The sequence below is a fragment of the Ailuropoda melanoleuca genome, chromosome 8 (genome assembly GCF_002007445.2).
Source record: "Ailuropoda melanoleuca isolate Jingjing chromosome 8, ASM200744v2, whole genome shotgun sequence".
In the NCBI taxonomy this organism is placed as follows: domain Eukaryota; kingdom Metazoa; phylum Chordata; class Mammalia; order Carnivora; family Ursidae; genus Ailuropoda; species Ailuropoda melanoleuca.
In genome coordinates, this window is record NC_048225.1 from 82,438,600 (window position 1) to 82,459,091 (window position 20,492).

The 20,492-nt window shown below is 43.3% G+C and overlaps 1 protein-coding gene across 2 annotated transcripts in view; it reads left to right on the forward strand.

Moving 5' to 3' along the window:
- Positions 1 to 2,845: 2,845 nt before the first annotated feature.
- The window catches only part of SOAT1 (sterol O-acyltransferase 1), a 75,176-nt gene continuing 57,529 nt past the window's right edge, over positions 2,846 to 20,492 (forward strand). The window contains exons 1-3 of one of the 2 annotated variants that reach the window (XM_034666780.1): positions 2,846 to 3,063; positions 12,924 to 13,089; positions 14,067 to 14,192. In XM_034666780.1, the coding sequence (XP_034522671.1) occupies positions 14,075 to 14,192 (118 nt within the window). In that variant the 5' untranslated portion in view covers positions 2,846 to 3,063; positions 12,924 to 13,089; positions 14,067 to 14,074. The remainder of the gene's footprint in view (positions 3,064 to 12,923; positions 13,090 to 14,066; positions 14,193 to 20,492) is intronic. The other variant, XM_011220954.3, reaches the window with a different exon arrangement.

The window sequence follows — 20,492 nt, forward strand, 5'->3', positions numbered from 1 at the left end:
CCCAGGTGGTTAAGCGTCTGACTCTTGGTTTTGGCTCAGGTTATGATCTCAGGGTTGTGACTGAGCCGGAAGTCGGGTTCCATGTTCAGAGAGGAGTTTGCTTAAGATTCTCTCCCTTTCCCTCTGCCCCTCCCCTGCTCACGCTCTCTCTCTCCCTCTAAAATAAATAAATAAATCTTAAAAGACAAAAAAAACAAAACAAAAAAACAGCAAGATGGGGACCTGGGTGGCTCAGTTGGTTAAGCGTTTGACTCTTGATTTTGGCTCAGGTCATGATCTCCGGGTCATGAGATTAAGCCTTTTGTTGGGCTCCACCCTGGGCACGGAGCCTGCTTAAGATTCTCTCTCTCCCTCTCCCTCTGCCCTGCCAACCCCAACACATGTGCACTCTCTCTCTAAAAAATAAATAAATAAAAATTAAAAAAACAAGACAAAACTTAACAATAAAAAGTCTGAACAACATAGTTAATGCTCCTACTTAACTCTCCAACCCCAGTCTCATACCATCCACAACTGTGCTTTAAGCCTCTTGGCCTGCTTCTCACATAAGCAAAACCACATCAGCATCAGCACCCTCATACCCATTGTCCTCTGTCTAGAATGCTCTACTTCCCCATGGTTGGCATAGCTGGCTCCTTTATCTCCTTTTTTTTTTTAAAGATTTTATTTATTTATTTATTAAAATATTTTGTTTATTTGAGAGAGAGAGAGAGAGAGAACAAACAGGGGGAGGAGTGGCAGGCAGAGGCAGAGGGAGAATCAGGCTCCCTGCTGAGGAGAGAGTCCCTGGGGCTCCATCAGGACCTGAGCCCAGGACCCTGGAATCATGACCTGAGCAGAAGGCAGACGCTTAATTGACTGAGCTACCCAGGTGCCCGGCTCCTTCACCTTCCTTAAGTTTTAGCTCAGATCACTTCTCAAAAAGTCCTTCTCTGACTACTCTGTTTTGTTCTCTTCACTACCTGCAATTATCATATTTTCTTGTCCTACTACTTATCTTCTCCACTGGAAACATATACATCTAAGTACAGGGACTTCTGTGTTATTTGCTGTTGTATTCGTAGCATCAAGAACAGAACACAATATTTTTACTCATTTTAACTATAGAGAACAAACTGATGGTTATCAGAGGGGAGGTGGGTGGAAGGGATGGGTGAAATAGGTGAAGGGTATTAAGAGTACACTTATTGGGGCGCCTGGGTGGCACAGCGGTTAAGCGTCTGCCTTTGGCTCAGGGCGTGATCCCGGCGTTATGGGATCAAGCCCCACATCAGGCTCCTCCGCTATGAGCCTGCTTCTTCCTCTCCCACTCCCCCTGCTTGTGTTCCCTCTCGCTGGCTGTCTCTATCTCTGTCAAATAAATAAATAAAAAGAAAAAAAAAGAAAAAAAAAGTACACTTATTACTATGAGCAAGGTATAAAATTGTTGAATCACTTATATTATAAACCTGAAATGAATATAACACTGTATGTTAACTATGCTGGAATTAAAAAAAAGCATTTTTAAAATAAATACATGAAACAAAGGAAAAGACAACGGTCTTCTTGGCATACATATATGAAGTGGCCAGCAGTCCGGACAGAATTGAATCCTCTGTTCCTACTGCTCTTTAACCGGTTGGAGGGAAGAGGTGAAGCACAAGGCCACGGGATCTACCAGCTCCTTTTGCCATCTAGTTGGTAGAAGCAGCAGTCACAGTTGTAAAGGAGGCAAACCAGGTAAGTCCTCCAATGATCGCCAGTTCTGAATTTGACTGACTGCTGAGGCCAGTTCCGCTTTGGGGTGAACAGTGCTGCAAAGGTAACTTGTACAAATCCTCTTTGTTTAAAGGTTCACAGAGTAGGGGCACCTGAGCGCCTCAGTTAAGCGACTGCCTCCGGCTCAGGTCATGATCCCAGGGTTTTGGGATCAAGCCCCGCATCTGGCTCCCTGCTCCGCCAGAAGCCTGCTTCTCCCTCTCACACTCCCCCTGCTTGTGTTCCCTATCTCGCTGTCTTCTCTGTCAAATAAATAAATAAAATCTTAAAAAAAAAAAAAAGGTTCACAGAGTAATCAGTTCAAGTAAAGCTGATCCATTTGTTCAGGGTGGCTTGACAGAGTCATGGGTGGCCATCTCAGTTGGTTTGGAGTAGGGTCGCAGTCATGAGGCAGGCTAGGTTAGCTCGTATTGGTTTGCAGGCTCTGAGTGTGACCCCTCAGTCTCTGCTGCTCTCATCAGTCCCTTTGCACCCACTTTAACTCTAAATTCACCTACATCTTTGCTTTCGCAAAATCCGATTAACTGTTGCATCTAGTCTACGTCCTAAATCTCTCTGCATCATTATTTTTCCTTTGGTTATGAAGTCTCCTTTTTAATTTTTTAATTGCCCCATCATTTCACTGTTTCCTTATCTAGTTGGCCTGTGCTGAAGGACACAGTCAAGTATAGAGTACAAAGCATTAAAGCATCCGATGATGAACACTGCTGGCTAGTTCTTCAATTTTGTTCCTAGAGGGTTAGTTCCAACTTCAAAGATCACGGTTCTAGGGGCGGCTTCTGCGAGTCTCTGGAAGAGGCACCAGACTCGCCGGTCCGGAGCTAGCACGCCGGGTGCTGTTTCGGACTTGTAGGAAGTTATCTCAGGCTCATCTCTGCCGCACATTGGCTCGCTGGCGCAGAACGGAAAGCAAGCTGCTGTCGCGGACGTCAAGACCCGCTCGCACGTACCTCCCAGCTGAGGGCGCCGGGCCAGGTGGGCGCTCGGGTCCCGGGTACCCGCGGGTCCGGGAAGGGGCGTGGCGGCCGTGGGCGGTGGGCGGAGCCTGGGGGCGACGCGAGCAGCCAATGAAATCCCGAGCCGGCGCTGGCCGTGCGCGTGACGCTGCGTAGCGGGCTGCGAGGCTGGAGGCGGCGGGGCCAGGGAGTGGGGCGCTTTATCTTCGCTCGCGGCGGGGCTGGCTGCGCTGCTGGCGTTGGTCACCGGGACAGCTCCGGGACGCCCACCTTTCTACCAGCCGCGCCGTGAGGGCTTCCCGGCTTTGCCATTCTTGACGAGGTCTCCGCTGTCGGGCTCTGGCCCCAGGTAATGCTCATGCTCCCGGATCCGCTTCTCACTTCCCGCGTGGGTCCACCCGCCACAGCCGGAGAGGAAGGGGAAAGAAGTGGCGGCTGCACCTCCGGCTCGGCAGGCCTGGCCTTGCCCTGGGCCAGAGGGCGGAGGAGGCGGCCGGGAGCCGGGGGAGGGGGAGGCTCCGCGAGTCCTGGGGAGTTTGGGGGATGGGGAGGGCGGGAAAGTTACCGTGGGGCGCCCTCATGGCTGGGAGCCCTTTAAACCTTAAAGGTTTGTTACGTGGCCCCCCAGATCCCGTGGCATCTCTCAAGCTGGTAGTAAAGAAAGTTATGAATTAGAAGACATTTTATTCTTTAAAAAGCGAAACCAAAAATGCGCTCAGGAAGTCAGGAATTGATTTAGGAAAAAAGTGTGTGAAGGGATGGATGGCAGTTCAAGACATCGAAAGCTGTCTGGGTTAATCAAGCTCATATTTTATTTTTAAATATTAAAGTGTAATTTTCTGGGGCGCCTGGGTGGCACAGCGGTTAAGCGTCTGCCTTCGGCTCAGGGCGTGGTCCCGGCGTTGTGGGATCGAGCCCCCACGTCAGGCTCCTCCGCGGTGAGCCTGCTTCTTCCTCTCCCACTCCCCCTGCTTGTGTTCCCTCTCTCGCTGGCTGTCTCTATCTCTGTCGAATGAATAAATAAATTCTTTAAAAAAAAAAAAAAAGTGTAATTTTCTGTCACTGTTAAATGTTAATAGCCATTCAGTTTCTCTGGTACTTCTATTTAGAAGTTATTTGTAACCGAGAAACAACTGTAAACGCTATTTTTCGTATTTATATGTAGCTTAAGTTCACTGGTCACTTTCTAAGTCTCTGCCGTCGTTTAAACTACTCTTTTCAGGGTACCTGCCTTTGACATAGAATTCAACTTGAAGAGGTTTTTTCGCCCCTCCCTTTATGTGGGTAATATCCATCAGTGATTTGTTAGGGAAGTTTGTGTGTCGTCTAGGCGTGAGAATGGCTTTTGGGAGGAGCTCTGATATATTCGAGAGTAATCATTTAAAAATGCACGTGTCTCAATGCTTCACATGCTTAGAACGCTCAGAACATTTCACATACCCTGGAATAGAGACCAAAATACTGCTGCCACTCTTCTCCATTTCATTTTGGGCCACTTTTGTCCTGGCTCTCTAAGCTCAAGCCGTATTGATTTTATTTTTGTTCTAAGAAAGCCTCTTTACTATCTCGTGGTCTTTGGGGGTTTCCTCCACCTCTAATGCACCATTCTCTTCTTTACCCAAATCCAATACATTCCTCAAATACCACTTTAGGAAACCCAGTCTATCTCTGTTACGCCCTCCTAGTACTCTCTTTTCCTTAGCAGCAGTTAATCATCAATTGTATGTTTGTCACTTAGATGATTTAATTGTTTCTTCTAGTATGTACATTTCATGAAGGTTGGGCTAGTGCATCTTATTGATGTCTTAATTACCAGAGTCTGGCCTAGTACCTGGCACAATGAAAGAATGGATGAGTTGGAGAATACTGGAAGGAACTTGTTTGAATGGAAAAGGTTAACTAGGAAAGAGTGCCTTTCCTTTTGGGAAGGAAACGGAAAAAGTTTTTAACAAAAGCCAGTTAATGATTTTTTTAATTTAAATTTATCACATAGGGTAAATATGTTGACCACACAGATGTGAATGAGATTTTGGGTTCTTCAGTTGAGCTACTCAACTTAATGATTTAATGATAATCTAAGTGTTGTAGGGTTGTACTTGGATAAATCTTTGCTTGAAAGGGGAGGGGAGAAACTATCTTTTGAATTGTAAATTTATCTGCAATTGTTCTCTTTTCCTTCACTGAAGGTGAGAGTAAGTTGGTTCCTCTGTTCTCTAGATTTGTAGGTTCTTTTGAAACCTTTTGTTTAGCCTGCAGGCAGGCTAAAGTTGACATTCTTCCCAACACGGTTCACTTGTTTCTCAAGTCAATTTTGTGTTGCTTTCTTTTCTTTTCTTTTTTTTAAAGGTTGTACTTATTTGAGAGAGAGAGTGTGCCTGCACCAGCAGTGGGGAGGGACAGAGGAGAGGGAGAAGCAGGCTCCCCACTGAGCAAGGAGCCCAGTGGGGGCTCGATCCCGGGACACTGGGATCGTGATGAGAGCTGAAGGCAGACGCTTAACGGACCAAGCCAACCAGGTGCCCCTTGTGTTGCTTTCTTAAGCCAAATTAGGTACTGTCACACCGCACATTACAAAAACCAATGCACAGATTGGAATCTCAAGAAATAATTGTCCAGTCTGTATGTTGTATTTTAAAATAGCTCTCTAGTCAGCTTTATGTCACCTTGAGTAAATGTTTCCATTGCCACTTACTGGCTATGTGACTTTGAACAGGCTTCATAGTGTTTCGAATCTTTTGCATTTTTTAAAATGCAAATATTAAATGAGATACGTGGTGTACCTGCCCTGCTGCCCAGCACAGTAAATGTTACTGGCTTAGTAAACAGTAGTCCCTGCTTCCTTTATTGCTGGACCTTATGAGAGACTAGTCTTATGATCACTATTTTTACTTCCTCAACTTATTTTGCAACCCAATCCAATCTTTGTCCTTCTTCCTGAAATAAATTATACAAGTAAAGTAAATTGTAGCTATTAATGTCCCCAAATTGTGAAATATCCTAGGTCCCACCCTCCTTTTTTATTTTCTTATCTTTTAAAAATTTTTTGTCTTTTATTTTCCATGATAATGATCAGATTACTTCTTGAATCTTTTAACTGGATTTCTAACATTGCTTGCTCCCAGTTCTCTAATCTCTCCTAGGCCTTGCTTTTTCACTGTTCTTTAAGTGTCTTGTAATATGGGGAAAATTACTTAACCTGTAATATGGGATAATACATAGGTTGTTGTGAGGATTGAATGAGTGATAGTCAGTACTAGGGAAATGTTAGCTTTATTATTCCCTAGGTTATTTCTTGATTTATGGTCTCTGCCTGGGAGATTTCCTTCCACATCACCTAAGTGCCTTGGCCTTAGCTGCTGCCACTGATGAATCCAAATCTTTGTAGTCCAGACTTGTACGTTCACCTGTCTGCTTTTTCATCGTGGCTTGGCTGCCCCGCAGGCATATCATACTGAACTTAGCTACTCCTTTTTCCACCTGTAGTTACGTATCTTAATGGCACACTCATAACCTTAGTCAGCTGAGTTAGAAAACTCTGGATCTGTTATTTCCGGATGCCTTCTGGATATAGCCACCTAGATATGCTAGATGCCTGAGCCTAATGCTTGTAAATTTATCTCCCTTATCTCTAATTTGTTTGTGAAATCATTTGTTCATTTAATAATCACATACCATTTGAGCCTTATTTCAGGCCCTTCATCTTTTTTGTTTGCGTGCTAATTGTCCTTGCCAGTCCCTCATCCTCCACATGTTGCCTCAGTTATCTTACTAAAGACAAATGTCAAGTCACCCTCTAGTTTATTTTTTATGTATTTTTTTAAAGATTTTTTTTAAAAGTAATCTCAACATGCAACGTGGAGCTCGAATTTACAGCTCCGAGGTTAATAGTTGCTGCACCAGCTGAGCCAGCCAGGAGCTCCCACCTTCTCGTTTAAAAACCTCTGTAGCGGGTGTGTGTGTGTGTGTGTGTGTGTGTGTGAAATTTGCAAACTCCTCCTAATCAGCCCTGAGGGTCCTTGGCCTTTTTTTGATGCCCTTCATTGTACCCCGTGTTCCTTATTCCTTCTCTTCCTTTAAGATTTAACCTAGATTTTACTTTCTTCAGGAAACCTTTCCTGATTGCCCCTAAGTTCTGTTGGCGCCAGGCCTGTATCTCTTAATACTCTGCACATCTCAGTTACTCTTCTGTGATACTGCTAGGTGTTATAATTATGTTTTTATGTCACTAGATTTTCTACTCTTTGAGGACACAGGCTGTTATGTAGTCATTTTTGTATCCCAGGGCTTGGTACTTTAGTAGACCTCAATAAAATATTTGAAATAGTGAATCCATCACCAAGGTCTGTACTTAAGTTTTTTGTAGAGTGCTGTCTTCTTCCCATCCTGTTTTGATACCTAGAAACTTAGGTTTGTTCTTTGAGCTCTGGCTCTGATATCACCTCCTTCCTGAGGACTGGTTTGACTTCCCTAAATGGTTTGTTATACCTTCTCTGGACACGGGGTGTGTGTGCGTGTGTCTGCGCGTGTGCATGTGAACAGTGTAATGCGCGTGTGCATGTGAACAGTGTGCATGTGAACACTGTATTATTGCAACACATTTATCTAATAGCATTGTAGAAAGAGGTGCTTAATCTACATGAATTTTCAGATATTGGCATATACCTTTTAAGTGTCAGAACTTAAGAAAGTTTTTTAATGCAGTACATTCGTATCTGGGGGAGATACTCCAAACAAAGGCAAGACCTGTGAGTAGGAATGAGCTTGGCTTGTCCAAGAAACCAGCAGAAGGCCAAAGCCACTAGAGCAGATCAAGTGAGAGAGTTGTGGGAAGTGGAGGGTGCTGGGGGAGGGGCAGGGATGTGAGTGGCAGATGATGGAAGAGTTGCTAGACAGTGGTGAGGACTTAGAACAAAACCCAGTGTTTGGAGGGTTTTGATCAGGGCAGTGACTTGCTCTGACTTATCTTAGAAGGATTGGTCTGGGTGCTGTGTTAACAAATAGCTAGCAGAAGGGAGAGAATGAAGACAGACCAGTTAGGAGGCTACTGCAGTGAGAGGGGGCTTTTGATGTGGCTTCAACTCTTTGATGGTGGTGGATGTGGTGAGAAGACATCACAATTGGGGATTTATTTTGAAGGCAGAGTAAAATGGACTTGATTTTGGATTGGATAAGGGGAAGGAAAGAATTAAGGATAACTCCTAGGTTTTTCTAAAATCTGGGCAGAGTGACTGCTAGTCCCATTAACTGAGATGGGGAAGACTGTGAGAATGGAATTGGAGGGAACATCAGTAGTTCAGTTGTTGGGAATCAGAATTATGGACATGGTACAGTTGTTGGTTAACAGTAAGTTCTAGGGAAAGGTATGACTGGAACATAAGAACAGCTTGTCGGAGACAGGAAGTCAAGGTGCTGGGAGGCCAGGGTATTGGATGGATCTTTGTACATGGATGTTGAAGTTAGAGAGTGTAGAAAAGTCAGTGGTAGGGAGAGAGGGGGGTAGTGAGTGATGTTCAGATGTACCCTCATAATCTTATGATTCACGTGATCTGAGGATTTGATCAAAATTGAGGCGAGCTATTTTTTTAAAAAATTTATTTATTTACTCCAAAGAGAGAGAGAGAGGAAGGGGGGTGGGAGAGAGAGAGAGGGAGAGAGATAGCAAATGTGAGAGCACGGGGTGGAGGGGCGGGGAGAAGGAGAGAGAATCCCAAGTAATTTCTGCGCTGAGTGAGGAGCCCGATGAAGGACTTGATTTCACGACCCTGAGATCATAACCTAAGCTGAAAAATCAAGAGTCAGATGCCTAACCAACTGTGCCACTCAGGTGCCTGAGGCGAACCATTTTAGGTAATTTGTCCTTCCTAACATCTACATGTATGACAATAATAAAATTTGTTAATATTTTCTTGGAAGCCACATGGTGTTTGAGCTGCCTTTGAGAAAGTATATAAACATGGCCCTTTATTTACCCTCATCTAGTACATCATAAAAGCAAACAGTAGAATTTGAGAGATGATATGGCTTAATGTTTGACTGCCATTTAGCATACAGGAGGGAGATATGCAGGTGTCAGATTACTTGGTTAATTTTGCAGACTTGGTTGTTAATAAGGATGGCACTTCAGTGTATATTGTCTTCTTTTGTTATAGCTCGGTGCAGTAGTATTTATCTTTATGTTCTAGGTGAGGAAACAGAGGTTGGAGGATTTACTGAGGACACAGTGCTATGACGAGCAGGGATGTGAACTACCTGTTAGTGTTGGGATACCAAATTCTGTGCCTTTTGAAATTCTCACTTCCTGCAAAGTAGAGGATATTGAGGCCAAAGAAGTTAGTATTCTTTTCTAAAATAAGTAGATTTAAACTACGGTGGTGTAATTGTGCAGACTCAGTACATGTGTTTAGCTTTTGAAGGAAGGCTGGCATCTCTAGACTGGGTTGTTGACTCCTGGTCTCATTACCAAGAACTCTCTTGATATTTTCATTCTGTAGGGTACTCAGGCTTAAATTAATTTATTTTTTGGCCTGTTAAACAGCATTTATTTGTCAAATTTGGGGGCGCCTGGGTGGCTCAGTCGTTAAGTGTCTGCCTTCAGCTCAGGGCGTGATCCCGGCGTTCCGGGATCGAGCCCCACATCAAGCTCCTCTGATGGGAGCCTGCTTCTTCCTCTCCCACTCCCCCTGCTTGTGTTCAGTCTCTCACTGGCTGTCTCTCTCTCTCTCTCAAATGAATAAATAAAATCTTAAAAAAAATAAATAAAAAATAAAAATATCTGTCAAATTTGTTTTATGAAGTTTTTTTTTTTTTTTAAAGATTTTGAGTGAGAACACGAGCAGAGGGAGGAGCAGAGGGAGAGGGAGAAGCAAACTCCCCGCTGAGCAGGGAGCCTGATGTGGGGCTCATCCCAGGACCCTGGGATCATGACCTGAGCCAAAGGCAAACGCTTAACAGACTGAGCCACCCAGGTGCCCCTTTTATTAAGTATTTTTTTCACCTTTTTTAAAGTAGGCTCCACAGCTAGTGTGAAGCCCAAGGCAGGGCCTGAACTCAAAACTCGGAGATCAAGACCTGAGCCGAGAGGAAGAGTTGGACACTCAACTGACTGAGCCACCCAGGTGCCCCATTAATTAGTGCTTTTAATCAGTGTGGGATAATCAACATGATTTAGTATCAGCCAAAAGCAAAGTAATATTGTTTTAGTCAGCCTTACAACTTGCTTTATGTGATAAAATGTATATTTGTGTATTTCAGTTATTGAAATATTTGAAGTTTTTGCATACCCTTAGAAGTCTAGGGGAGCCCTCCCCACCCCGATTAAGAAGAGTTGTCATAGAACTTGATGAGTAGGATATAGAAAGCTGTTCCCAGCAAAGATGATGCTCGATCCCCTCCTCTCAGCATGTTTTCCTCCTGATTCTCTTTATGAGGAGCATGTATCCTGTTGGAATAACTGGTTGTATTAACCGATAGCTCTGTACTACTGGATGCCTGTCATGCTTCAGATACTCCCCTACTAGATTTGAGGGTTTCAAAGAGGAAATGCCATATCGTCCCTGTCTTGGAGAAGTGTATGCTTAGCGTAAGAGGCAGATGGTGTCGCTGTCTGAGTGTAGTGGTGTGATAGGATGCAGAGAGTGCAGTGGGACCACAGAGGAGGGGTGACATGAGAGATGGTGCTCAAAGAAACCTCAGCATGGGAGGTCATTGGAGGTCATCTGGTGATTACAGGCTAGGCTGTGGAATCCCGGGGTCTGGTTTTGGATCTCAGTTCTGCTGTTGGAGAATTATATGATTCGGGCAAGTTAAATTCCCTCTAAACTATATTTCTCTCACCTGTAAAATGAGGCTAATACCTGCCCTCTAAGGTTATAAAGATTGAAAATGTAAAGGACCTGGCAGTACGATGTCTGGTAGGTGCATAATAGGGGCTCATTAAATCAAAGCTGTTGTTAATACTGCTGTTGTTCCTGCTGCTGCTGCTGTGACCCTTTGGTCGGTAGGTGGGGTTCGCTAGATAAAGGGCAGAGGAGAAACAGCTTTCTAGAGACAGGAAAAGAGTATATGGGGAGACATGGTGACCAAAGACAGTATTTGGGGAATAAAATAACATATCTGCCTTACAGATTATATTGAGATTAAAATACATGTGAAGCACATAAATGTGCAAAAGTACAGTCCCCTTCACGTTCCTGTTTAGATGCAAAAAAAAGTATAGTCCTGGGGCGCCTGGGTAGTGCAGTCATTAAAGCGACTGCCTTCAGCTCAGGGCGTGATCCTGGCGTTCGGGGATCGAGTCCCACATCGGGCTCCTAGGCTGGGAGCCTGCTTCTTCCTCTCCCACTCCCCTGCTGTGTTCCCTCTCTCACTGGCTGTCTCTATCTCTGTCAAATAAATAAATAAAATCTTTAAAAAAAATATAGTCCTTATTATTTATTTTTAGAAGATTTTATTTATTTGTTTGACACAGAGAGCGTGCGTGCGCAAGCAGGGAGAGCGGCAGGCAGAGGAAGAGGGAGAAGCAGGCACCCCGCTGAGCAGAGAGCCCAACTCTGGGATCATGACCTGAGCCAAAGGCAGAGGCTTAACCTCCTGAGCCACCCAGGCGACCCTGTCCTTATTTTTTAATTCCACGTTACCCCCTCTTAATTCCTTCCTTTTTGAAACATCTTGGTTCTTATATCTTTATATCTCCATTGTTTTCTTCCCTGATTTCTTCTCTGCTTCTTGATATCTTACTTTGAGGGTCTCCTACAGATTTAGTTGTCTGTGTCACTTCTCTCATCTCTTCTGTTGGAGAGTTAGATGCTCTTCTGGCTTCCTCTAGCACTGTTACACAAAGCACTTTTAATTTCATCACTTGCCCTGACCTCTTTCCTAGGTTCCTCTGAATTGGATCTTACTGGTCTCCTAAAATTTCGACCTGATGTGTTCATCTAACTGTTCCATAATTCTGTTTCATTTGTTTAATTTCTGAAAAAATTAGAAGGGAAATGATTTAGATGAGTCAAATGTTCACATTGCTAAGGAGTGATACTTAAGAAAACAGACTCGACATGTACTACATTTCATACTGGAAAGGACATTTTAAAGTTTAGAAAGGCCATAATTTTAGAATTTAAAAATATGTAGCTTTAAAAATAACGTAGTGAGTACTTCATTATCTTTCTTTTTGCTTCAGACTAATGAAAACGTAGTAAAACACTGGAGTCAACCTTGTACTGTGTTGATAGCAATCTGCCTAAAATTTGACTGTGATCATATTTTTCAGTGCTTGGTATAGCTCACCACTGCCTAACTGAAAAAAAAAAATCCTCCTTTCTTAGGCCTTTACAGTTTAACTGTAGCTCTCCTTTCTGGTCTTTTCCCCTATCACATTTCTCTGTTACCAACTTTAAAAAAATGCGGAAAGTTAATGGTGTTTGTGGTTTGGATCTGACCCAGGTTCAAATCTGGCCCTGTGTGGTCTTTGGCAAGTTACTGTCAAGAGAAGAAAAGCAGCCCTTGGCACCCCAGAGTTGTACTGGTACTATCAGCTGCCTTTTATGCTGTTGTGAGCTAGCCTGACACTTAACATCTGGGTCTTCTTGGTGTTCTTATGTTGAACACAAACAATTTCACTGAGTATCAGCGTCAGACAAGGCTACTCTGTGACCGTGATGGATCACGTCAAAAACAAGAACATGCCATAACCATGTCTTGACCCAGACAAAACATGAACATTCTCCAAGTCACAGAATATCCAACACCCCTCTCTCCAGGCTATAATGTGAATGACTGTTGCTGTTCTACTGGTTACAGCTTTAGCCTCCGTATAGAGATTTGTTGATATACCCAGTCATAGAATTGTTCCCCTTTCTGACAGTACCCAATGAGAGTGAACCCCTGCTTCTTTGGACTCTTCTAAAATATCACCTAGCCAATTCCCAAATCCTAAATAAGTCATTTTTGATATTCTGAGATTCCCCATAGTTTCCCTTGGCATGTGTTCCTAATATATTCAGCTTGTTCAGCTATAGGTGTGTTCCTGGTGTGGGGGAAGAGGGCGTTGACAGTAACTAGTTTGAGCCTTACTTTTTTTTTTTATATGTGAACTGCAATTAATAACCTCTTTTCTGCAGAGTTATGAAGATTAAAAGAGAAAACGTAAAGCACCCAGTGGAGTCCTCGAACTTTTAGCTACTCAACAAAGCTTGTTTTTCTGTCTTCTAGGAGTCTGATTATTCATGATCCCCAGACAGGGCTTGGAAGGACCTTGTTTTAACCCTTTCTCATCCATGGAGTGCTCTGTTCTCATCCTTCAGGACTCAGTTCAAATACCTTCTTTTCTATGAAACCTTTGCATTTCTTCATGAGCTCTTTTGTCTCTGAACTTCAGGTATTGTTTTTACCATTGATTCGGCTCTTAGTTCTATTCTATTTTGTGGCATCTTTGTACTTACTTCTGTTATCTGATTTTTAAAAAAAAGATTTATTTATTTGAGAGAGAAAGAATGTGTCAAGCAGACTCCCTGCTGAGCGTGGAGCCTGATTTGGGGCTCAGTCTCACAACTCTGATTCGTGACCTGAGCCAAAACCAAGAGCTGGACGCTCAACCAGCTGCACCAGCCAGGCGCTCCCTATTATGCCTTGTTCAACTACGTTGTTCTTTAAGGATGGGGGCTTTGTTTACATAAGGAACTTTGAAACCAATTATTTTATAAGGACTAGTTTATTTGAATTTGTTATAGTATGTCGTACTCAGAAAATGCTTAAGCATGATGAAAGTAAAACAAAAGGAAGAGAATATGTCGTTGTTCACCTCCCCTAAATATGGTGATACTGTGACATTTGCCTAATTCAGATACTTCAAAGTAAAGGGGAGCAAAATATGCCACCCCAAAATGTGCCACTTCGGCATATTGATTGAGTCAAAATTACTTAACATCCAGCGCAAGGAGGACACTCTGAGCTTCCTTTGTCTTCCCGAAAATAGTAAGTAAATCTCCCATGTGGAGCGTACCCTCCCTGTACCAGGAGCATAGAAGACCTCCCTGTCACCAGACATGAGGAATTTAGGGCTGAGAAGGCTGTTTAACAAACCTTGTTACTTCTTGAGTGATTTACTTCCCCAAGTCCAAATCCCTTTGTCTTAGCAGTTCTTCACACATTTATTGTTTCTTTGTCTGAAGAGATGTAGCATTGCCTGCTTTGGTCCCATATTTTTATGGTCTCCCCTACATATGAAATTAAATGTGTTTTTCACCTGTTAATTTGTTTTAGGTCAATATGATTATCAGACCAGCCCAGAAACCAGAAGAGAAGAAAGGGAAAGTTTTCCTCTCCAACAAAAGCTTTTTATGTCTTCCTTCCTAGATTATACAATGGTGGGTGAAGAGAAGACGTCTCTAAGAAATCGGCTGTCAAAGTCCAGGGAAAATTCTGAGGAAAAGGAAGACCAGAGAAGCCCTCCGAAGGAGTCCCTAGAGACACCTAGTAATGGTGAGGCTTTTAGTTTAGTTTTTCTTTTTCCAGCTGTTAAGTTTTATTAATCTTACTCAGTAAATACGTAGTATGTGAAATAATTATTATAGTGAAGATTGCAGAGGGCACGCTTCACTACTGTTGACTCGGGGACCTTGCTGGCAGGGGATGACTTCTTATCTGCTGCCTTGATAACTCCAAGGACCGCTGTTTGTGTCATGTCCTGCACAGCAAACTGGCCTACACGTGGGTACTCCGAGGTCTCCACACACATGGCCTTGCTGGGGGCTATCTGCACAGTGGCAGCCTCACCAGGCCTTAGGGCTTTGAGTTGTCCTCCAGCCTCTCAGCCGAGTGCTGATCAGTGTTTTCCCTGTGTTCAGGAGATGTGAGCCGTGTGGCAGTCCAGCATTGGGGCGTAGCCAGCCTGGATCTGCCTGGGGTGGGGACCATCACCTGTGCCACATCGTGGCCAGCCTCCACGGAGCAGTCGTTCCTGTTGTCTCCGGCCACTTACTGGACACATGCTTCATGTCGAAGCCCACATTGTCACCAGGCAGGGCCTCTGACAGGCCTCGTGGGGCATCTGCACAGACTTGAGCTCAGGTGACATTGGTGGGGACAAAGGTGACCACCATTCCAGGTTTCACAGGCACAGTGCCAGTACCTCCGATCTTGTATACATCATGCAGAGGCAGCCTTAGGGGCTTTGTTGACTGGGTGGGAGGGTAGAGTCCAGAGACTTCCAGCAGAGTCACCCCAGTGACGTTTCATTTGTCCTCTTGACTGTCCAGCCAGGGTACATTGTTGCTGTGCCAGCCGGAGATGGGCACAAAGGCCACAGCAGCCAGGTTGTAGCCGATCTTCTTGAGGCAGGTACTCACTTCCTAGTGATCTGGAAATGCATGGCGCTGGAGGTAGGCTCAGCAATGTCCCTGTCGTTGACGGCCACCGTGAGCTGCCAGCTGCTTCAGGCTCAGTGTGTAGGCCCCAGTGCGTATTTGCAGGTCTGGCTCTTTGGAGATGCCTGCTTCGAACTTGAGCATGGTGCCACCATGACGAGCATGGCAGTGTTGGCCTCTGGTGTCCAGTGGTCACATTCTTGATGAAGTCCCCGGAGCCTGGACCATTGATGATGCGGATGTTATGGTGGCTAGTCTGACTTCCATAGGGAGGTGGGAGTGATGATGCCATGCTCCACCCCTGCCTTCAGCTTGTCCAGCACCTGGGCATATTTGAGGAGCGCTTGCTCATCACTGCTGCCTCCTCCTCAACCGTGTCCGTGGTTCTTGTATCAGCGCTCACATGCTTGTAGATTAGTGGGATGCCTGGCGGGGGTGGACTTGCCCGAGTCCACGTGGCTAAGGATGAGGACGTTGATAGTATCTTAGCCCACGGCGGTAGGTTTTTAGTCAGTGCTCTAAAGAAAAGGAAGCAAACTCGATTCAGAGGTCAGCAAGAGCTACAGCAGCTGTGAGAGACTTGTAATTTTTGGCAGCGAGCGAATAAGAACAAATTCAGTGCTTTAGGTCAGGGACTGACATCTCTTGAGCTCTCTTAATTATAAGGGGGTATGCAGGTAGTGTGAAGGCACAGAGGTGAAAAATAAATTGATAAAGAGAATGGAAAGGAACATTTTGATTTAAGTGCCGGTCACAGCCGCGTTGTATTGGTGACACTGGTGTGTAAATCGCTGCGCATGTCAGAGGTGAGCTTTAGTGATGTAAGTGGAATTTGCAGTGTCTACTTTAGGATTTATATTACATAGAGTTTTCTGTATCTGGTAACAAAGAGATTAGAAAATAAGCCCTTTCTTGTTGATGAAGTCAATGAACATTTTTTAGGGGTATGTACTGTGTTTTAGACACCATCCAGTTATTTATTCCTTCAACCACCTAACCTATCAGTAATTACTGGTGCCCTGCTAGGCGCTGGGCCTACCGCGGCAGTACCTGTGTGTTTGCCTTCATGGAGTTCCAGTTAAGTGAATGAGAATCCCTCCCCCAGGTAATGTAATTAGATTATTAAAATAAGTGCTACTAATTACTCCTGGTAGATGTAATGAGCATAGTGAGACTAATTAGCACGGTAACTAACTTAGTTCAGTACAGGGCTGTACATCTTGGGGGAGGGAGAGATTAAGGAGTTTTGCTAGTTCTCCTATCCAAGTTTGCTTAACACACAAATACAAAGAGTAGGACACAGTGCTTGTTGTTAAGGTCAAGGCTTAATGCTTAAGATTGATAGACCTGTGAGCAACTCCAGCTGATGTCATCTGTTGCATCAGCCTATTTATTTTTGCAATGACATTTGTATAGGTCTGATTTCAAGAAGGATTTGAAATTTGACTCTTGTTTGGTTAACAAATAGGGATGGACCTTTCTGAGACAGGTTGTTTTTGGCATCGTGAGACTTCTTTCATAAACGGTCTTTCGCTTTTCCTACCTAACTCTAATTGTAAATTCAGCAGCTGGATCCCACCTGGAATATAAATGTTGCTGCTTATGTTTGCATGATGAAGTTTATTTATTGTTAGGCTCTTCATTAGTTATTTATGAAATACTTATTTTGTGTATTGTTAGTTTTAATATGATATAAAATGTGAAATTTGTACACTAGGATGAGTCAGCATTAAGTAGAAACCTTCCCCTTCTGTGATTGATTGTAGGACTGGGTCATAATCCATGTTGTCTGTCTTAGAGACAGAAAAATCACTTCTTTATTGAAACTTTCTGTCACCAGATGCGATTTTCTCTTTTCGTTCCAATTTGTAAAAAGCTTTTTTTTTTAAAGATTTTATTTATTTCTTTGACAGAGAGAGAGAGAGCCAGCGAGAGAGAGGGAACACGAGCAGGGGGAGTGGGAGAGGGAGAAGCAGGCTCCCAGTGGGGGAGCCTGATGTGGGGCTAGATCCCAGAACATCAGGATCACACCCTGAGCTGAAGGCAGACGCTTAACGACTGAGCCACCCAGGCGCCCCGATTTGTAAAAAGCTTTTAAATTACTCTTAATTTCTGCATATTTTTAGTACTTCTTATTGTCTTAGTTAAGTTTTAGACATTCCAAGTTCTTCTAATGCAGATATTAAAAATTGAATTGCTTAGCTTAAAATGAGAAGTATGACCTCCTTGGTTGTAATGCTGATCTGAAAATAGAATGTGTTTCTCCACTTGCTTTAACATTTGTTCACTTTGGGGAAGAAGCGGATGGGTAAAATGTGGCCTTGAGAGCAAGCCCTGCCAATCAGTGTGGCCCACCAACCACGACTAGGGTCATCTGCACCACCTGGGAACCTGTTAGAAATACCTCACCTTTACTGAATAAGGTTTTACTTTAATAAGCTTTGCAGGTTATCTGTAAGTTCATATATGAGGCATAGTTCTTAGAGGGCCGGTTCTCAGGTGGTGTGTGCTTTGGAAGCCTCCAGAAGAATGGAACTATTAGGATATAGATAGATACATAGAAAGATTTATTATGAGGTATTGGCCCAGGTGGAGGCTGAGAAGTCAGTCCCACGGTCTGTAGGCGGGAGTCCCAGGGAAGCCAGTATGTAATTCCAACCCAAATCGAAAGCCTTCGGAGGCCTGACAAACCAGAGGCTAATGGCGCAAGTCTCCCTGAGGCATGAGAACCGGGAAGAAGGCTGATGTCCCAGTTTAATCCAGAGCACAAATTTGCCCTTCCTCTGCCCTTTGTCCTACTCAGGCGCTCCAGCACTCGGGAGGGCAATCTTCTTTACTTAGTCTGGTTCAAATGCTTATCTCTTCTGGAAACACCCTTATACCTAGAAACTATGTTCTATCAGCTCTCTGGGCATTCCTTAGCCCAGTCAAGTTGACACGTAAAATTAATCTGTAGAATGAAAAGAAATCATTTCAAACAAAAACAGCTTATTAGACCCCATTCTAGATGTACTCAATCAGAATCTCAGGGTAAGGGTCCCAGGAATGTTAAGTTTGAAAGTTTGCTGGATAATACTGACCTGAGACCCACTGTTATCAAGAGCTCACACTCAACTGTCTTGTGATACATCATTTTGACATTGCTCTAAGGATTTATTCATTACACTCTACTTGGCGTAATTCTTGAAATCTTATTCTGTGGTTCAGAATTCTAGTAAGCTATGGATGTGATGAGTTTATGTCCTAATTTGCTCAGTTTAGTCTCATAGGTTTCCTGTGTCCAGCCTAATTCTTTATGGTGCCCCCCTGCATTCTCAGAGGTGGACCAGTTTATTTGATAGACACCCAACTTTTGGGTTCTTGAGTTAATAGTGGCCATTACTGTGATTTCATGGTATTGACATGTTCACACAATTATCTTTAGTTTATCCAGTGCCTATTAGGTAGAATTATGATTAATTAGCTTTGTTGTATTTTGTAGCATTTGTTTGAAATACTTGTGTGAAATACCAGTTCTGAAGATAACAACTTTTTGTCTAAATTGAAAAAATGTTATCATTACCCGATTTTGAAAGTAATGCCTGCTTATCTAAAAAAAGTTGTTATTGTGCCATTATGTACCTGCAGTTAAAGTGTTCAGTTAGTTCAAAATATACAGAAAAGGATAAATAAGAAAGCAGAAGTGACTCAAAATTTTGTCATGGAAAAATGAGTATGTGTTGTCCAGACGTTTCATTTCCATAAATTTTTAACTTCTTACATAAATAGACTAGTTTATAAGTTGTTTAGTAACGGGGATCCCAAGAACCCCATGATAGACATCTTTCCATTGTCAAGTAGGAGATGAGTGGCTACAAAGTATTTTATGTGTGTTATATTTACTTGTTTCCCTGATGAATATTTTTTTCTGCTGTAAACAAATGTTAATGAACATTTTTACATATTCCTCAGATGCCTAAGGTAGAATTGCAGGGTCAGAGTTGTATTTTAAAATAAATATTTTGATATATATTGTACTGGGTTGCAGCATTTACCTTACACTCTGTAAATTTGTCCTTCCCTGTTTTTGGTGTTACTATGTTAAAATTTAAAAAATGTTATTTCTCCCTTACTAACTCTTTTCATGACTGTATGCCTAGCTGTTTTTTTCCTGCTTTTACCTTCTGATTTGCATTTCTTGTAATTTGCTGTGGAATGGTTCAGTTCTAGGAGAAGTACATAGAAATGATGGCCCTGTGTAACTTAAGAGAAAAAGCTAATAGCATTTAGAGTCGTAACTAGACCCAGTATTAGCTCTGCCATTTCCTATTTGTTGTTGTTGTTAGATTTATTTATTTGAGCAAGAGGGAGGGAGAGAGAGAGAAAGAGAGTAAGCATGTGCACATGAGTAGGGGGAGGGCAGAGGGGGAGGGAGAGAGAAAGAGAGTGAGCATGTGCACGTGAGTAGGGGTAGGGCAGAGGGGGAGGGAGAGAGAGAGAAAGAGAGTGAGCATGTGCACATGAGTAGGGGGAGGGCAGAGGGGGAGGGAGAGAGAAAGAGAGTGAGCATGTGCACGTGAGTAGGGGTAGGGCAGAGGGGGAGGGAGAGAGAGAGAAAGAGAGTGAGCCATGTGCACATGAGCCAGGGGGAGGGTAGAGGGGGAGGGAGAGAGAATCTCAGACTTACTGCTGAGCATGGAGCCTGGCTTGGGGTTTGATTCCATGACCCCAAGATCGTGACCTGAGCTGAAACCAAGAGTTGGACCTCAACTGACTGAGCCACCCATGCGCCCAGCAATTCTGTCTTTATGCTGAATGTGGAAAATGATTTGAATCGAGCTTGGTCTAGGTTCTTTCTCTTTTTCTCCTCATTTTCTTCTCTTTTCTTTTTTTCCCTACTCCTTCCTCCTCCTCATAGCCCTTTTTCCTCTTCCTTTCTCTTTTGCTTCTATTCATATACCATAAAATTCACTAATATTTTAAGGTACATAATTCAGTGGTTGCAAGTATATTTACAAGGTTGTATAGCCGTCATCACTGCTTGCTTCTAGAACATTTGTATCACCCCAGAATGGAACTCCATGGATGTAATAGTCACTCTCCATATTCCCCTTCTCTCAGCTCTGACAACTTCTAATCTACTCCTGTCATTTTGGTTTTGCCTATTCTGGGCATTTCATATAAAAGGAATTACAGAATATTTGATGTTTTATGTCTGGCTTCTCACTTAGCATGATGCTTTCCATGTTTTAGCATGTTTCATTACTTCATTCTTTTTGAAGGCTGAACAGTATTCCGTTGTATGGATAAACCTTTGTTTATCTGTTTATTAGCTGATATACATTTGATTGATTGGATTGTTTACAGTTTTTGGCTCTTAGGAATGATATTGCTATGAATATTCATGTATAAGCTTTGTGTGAACTAAAGCTTTTAC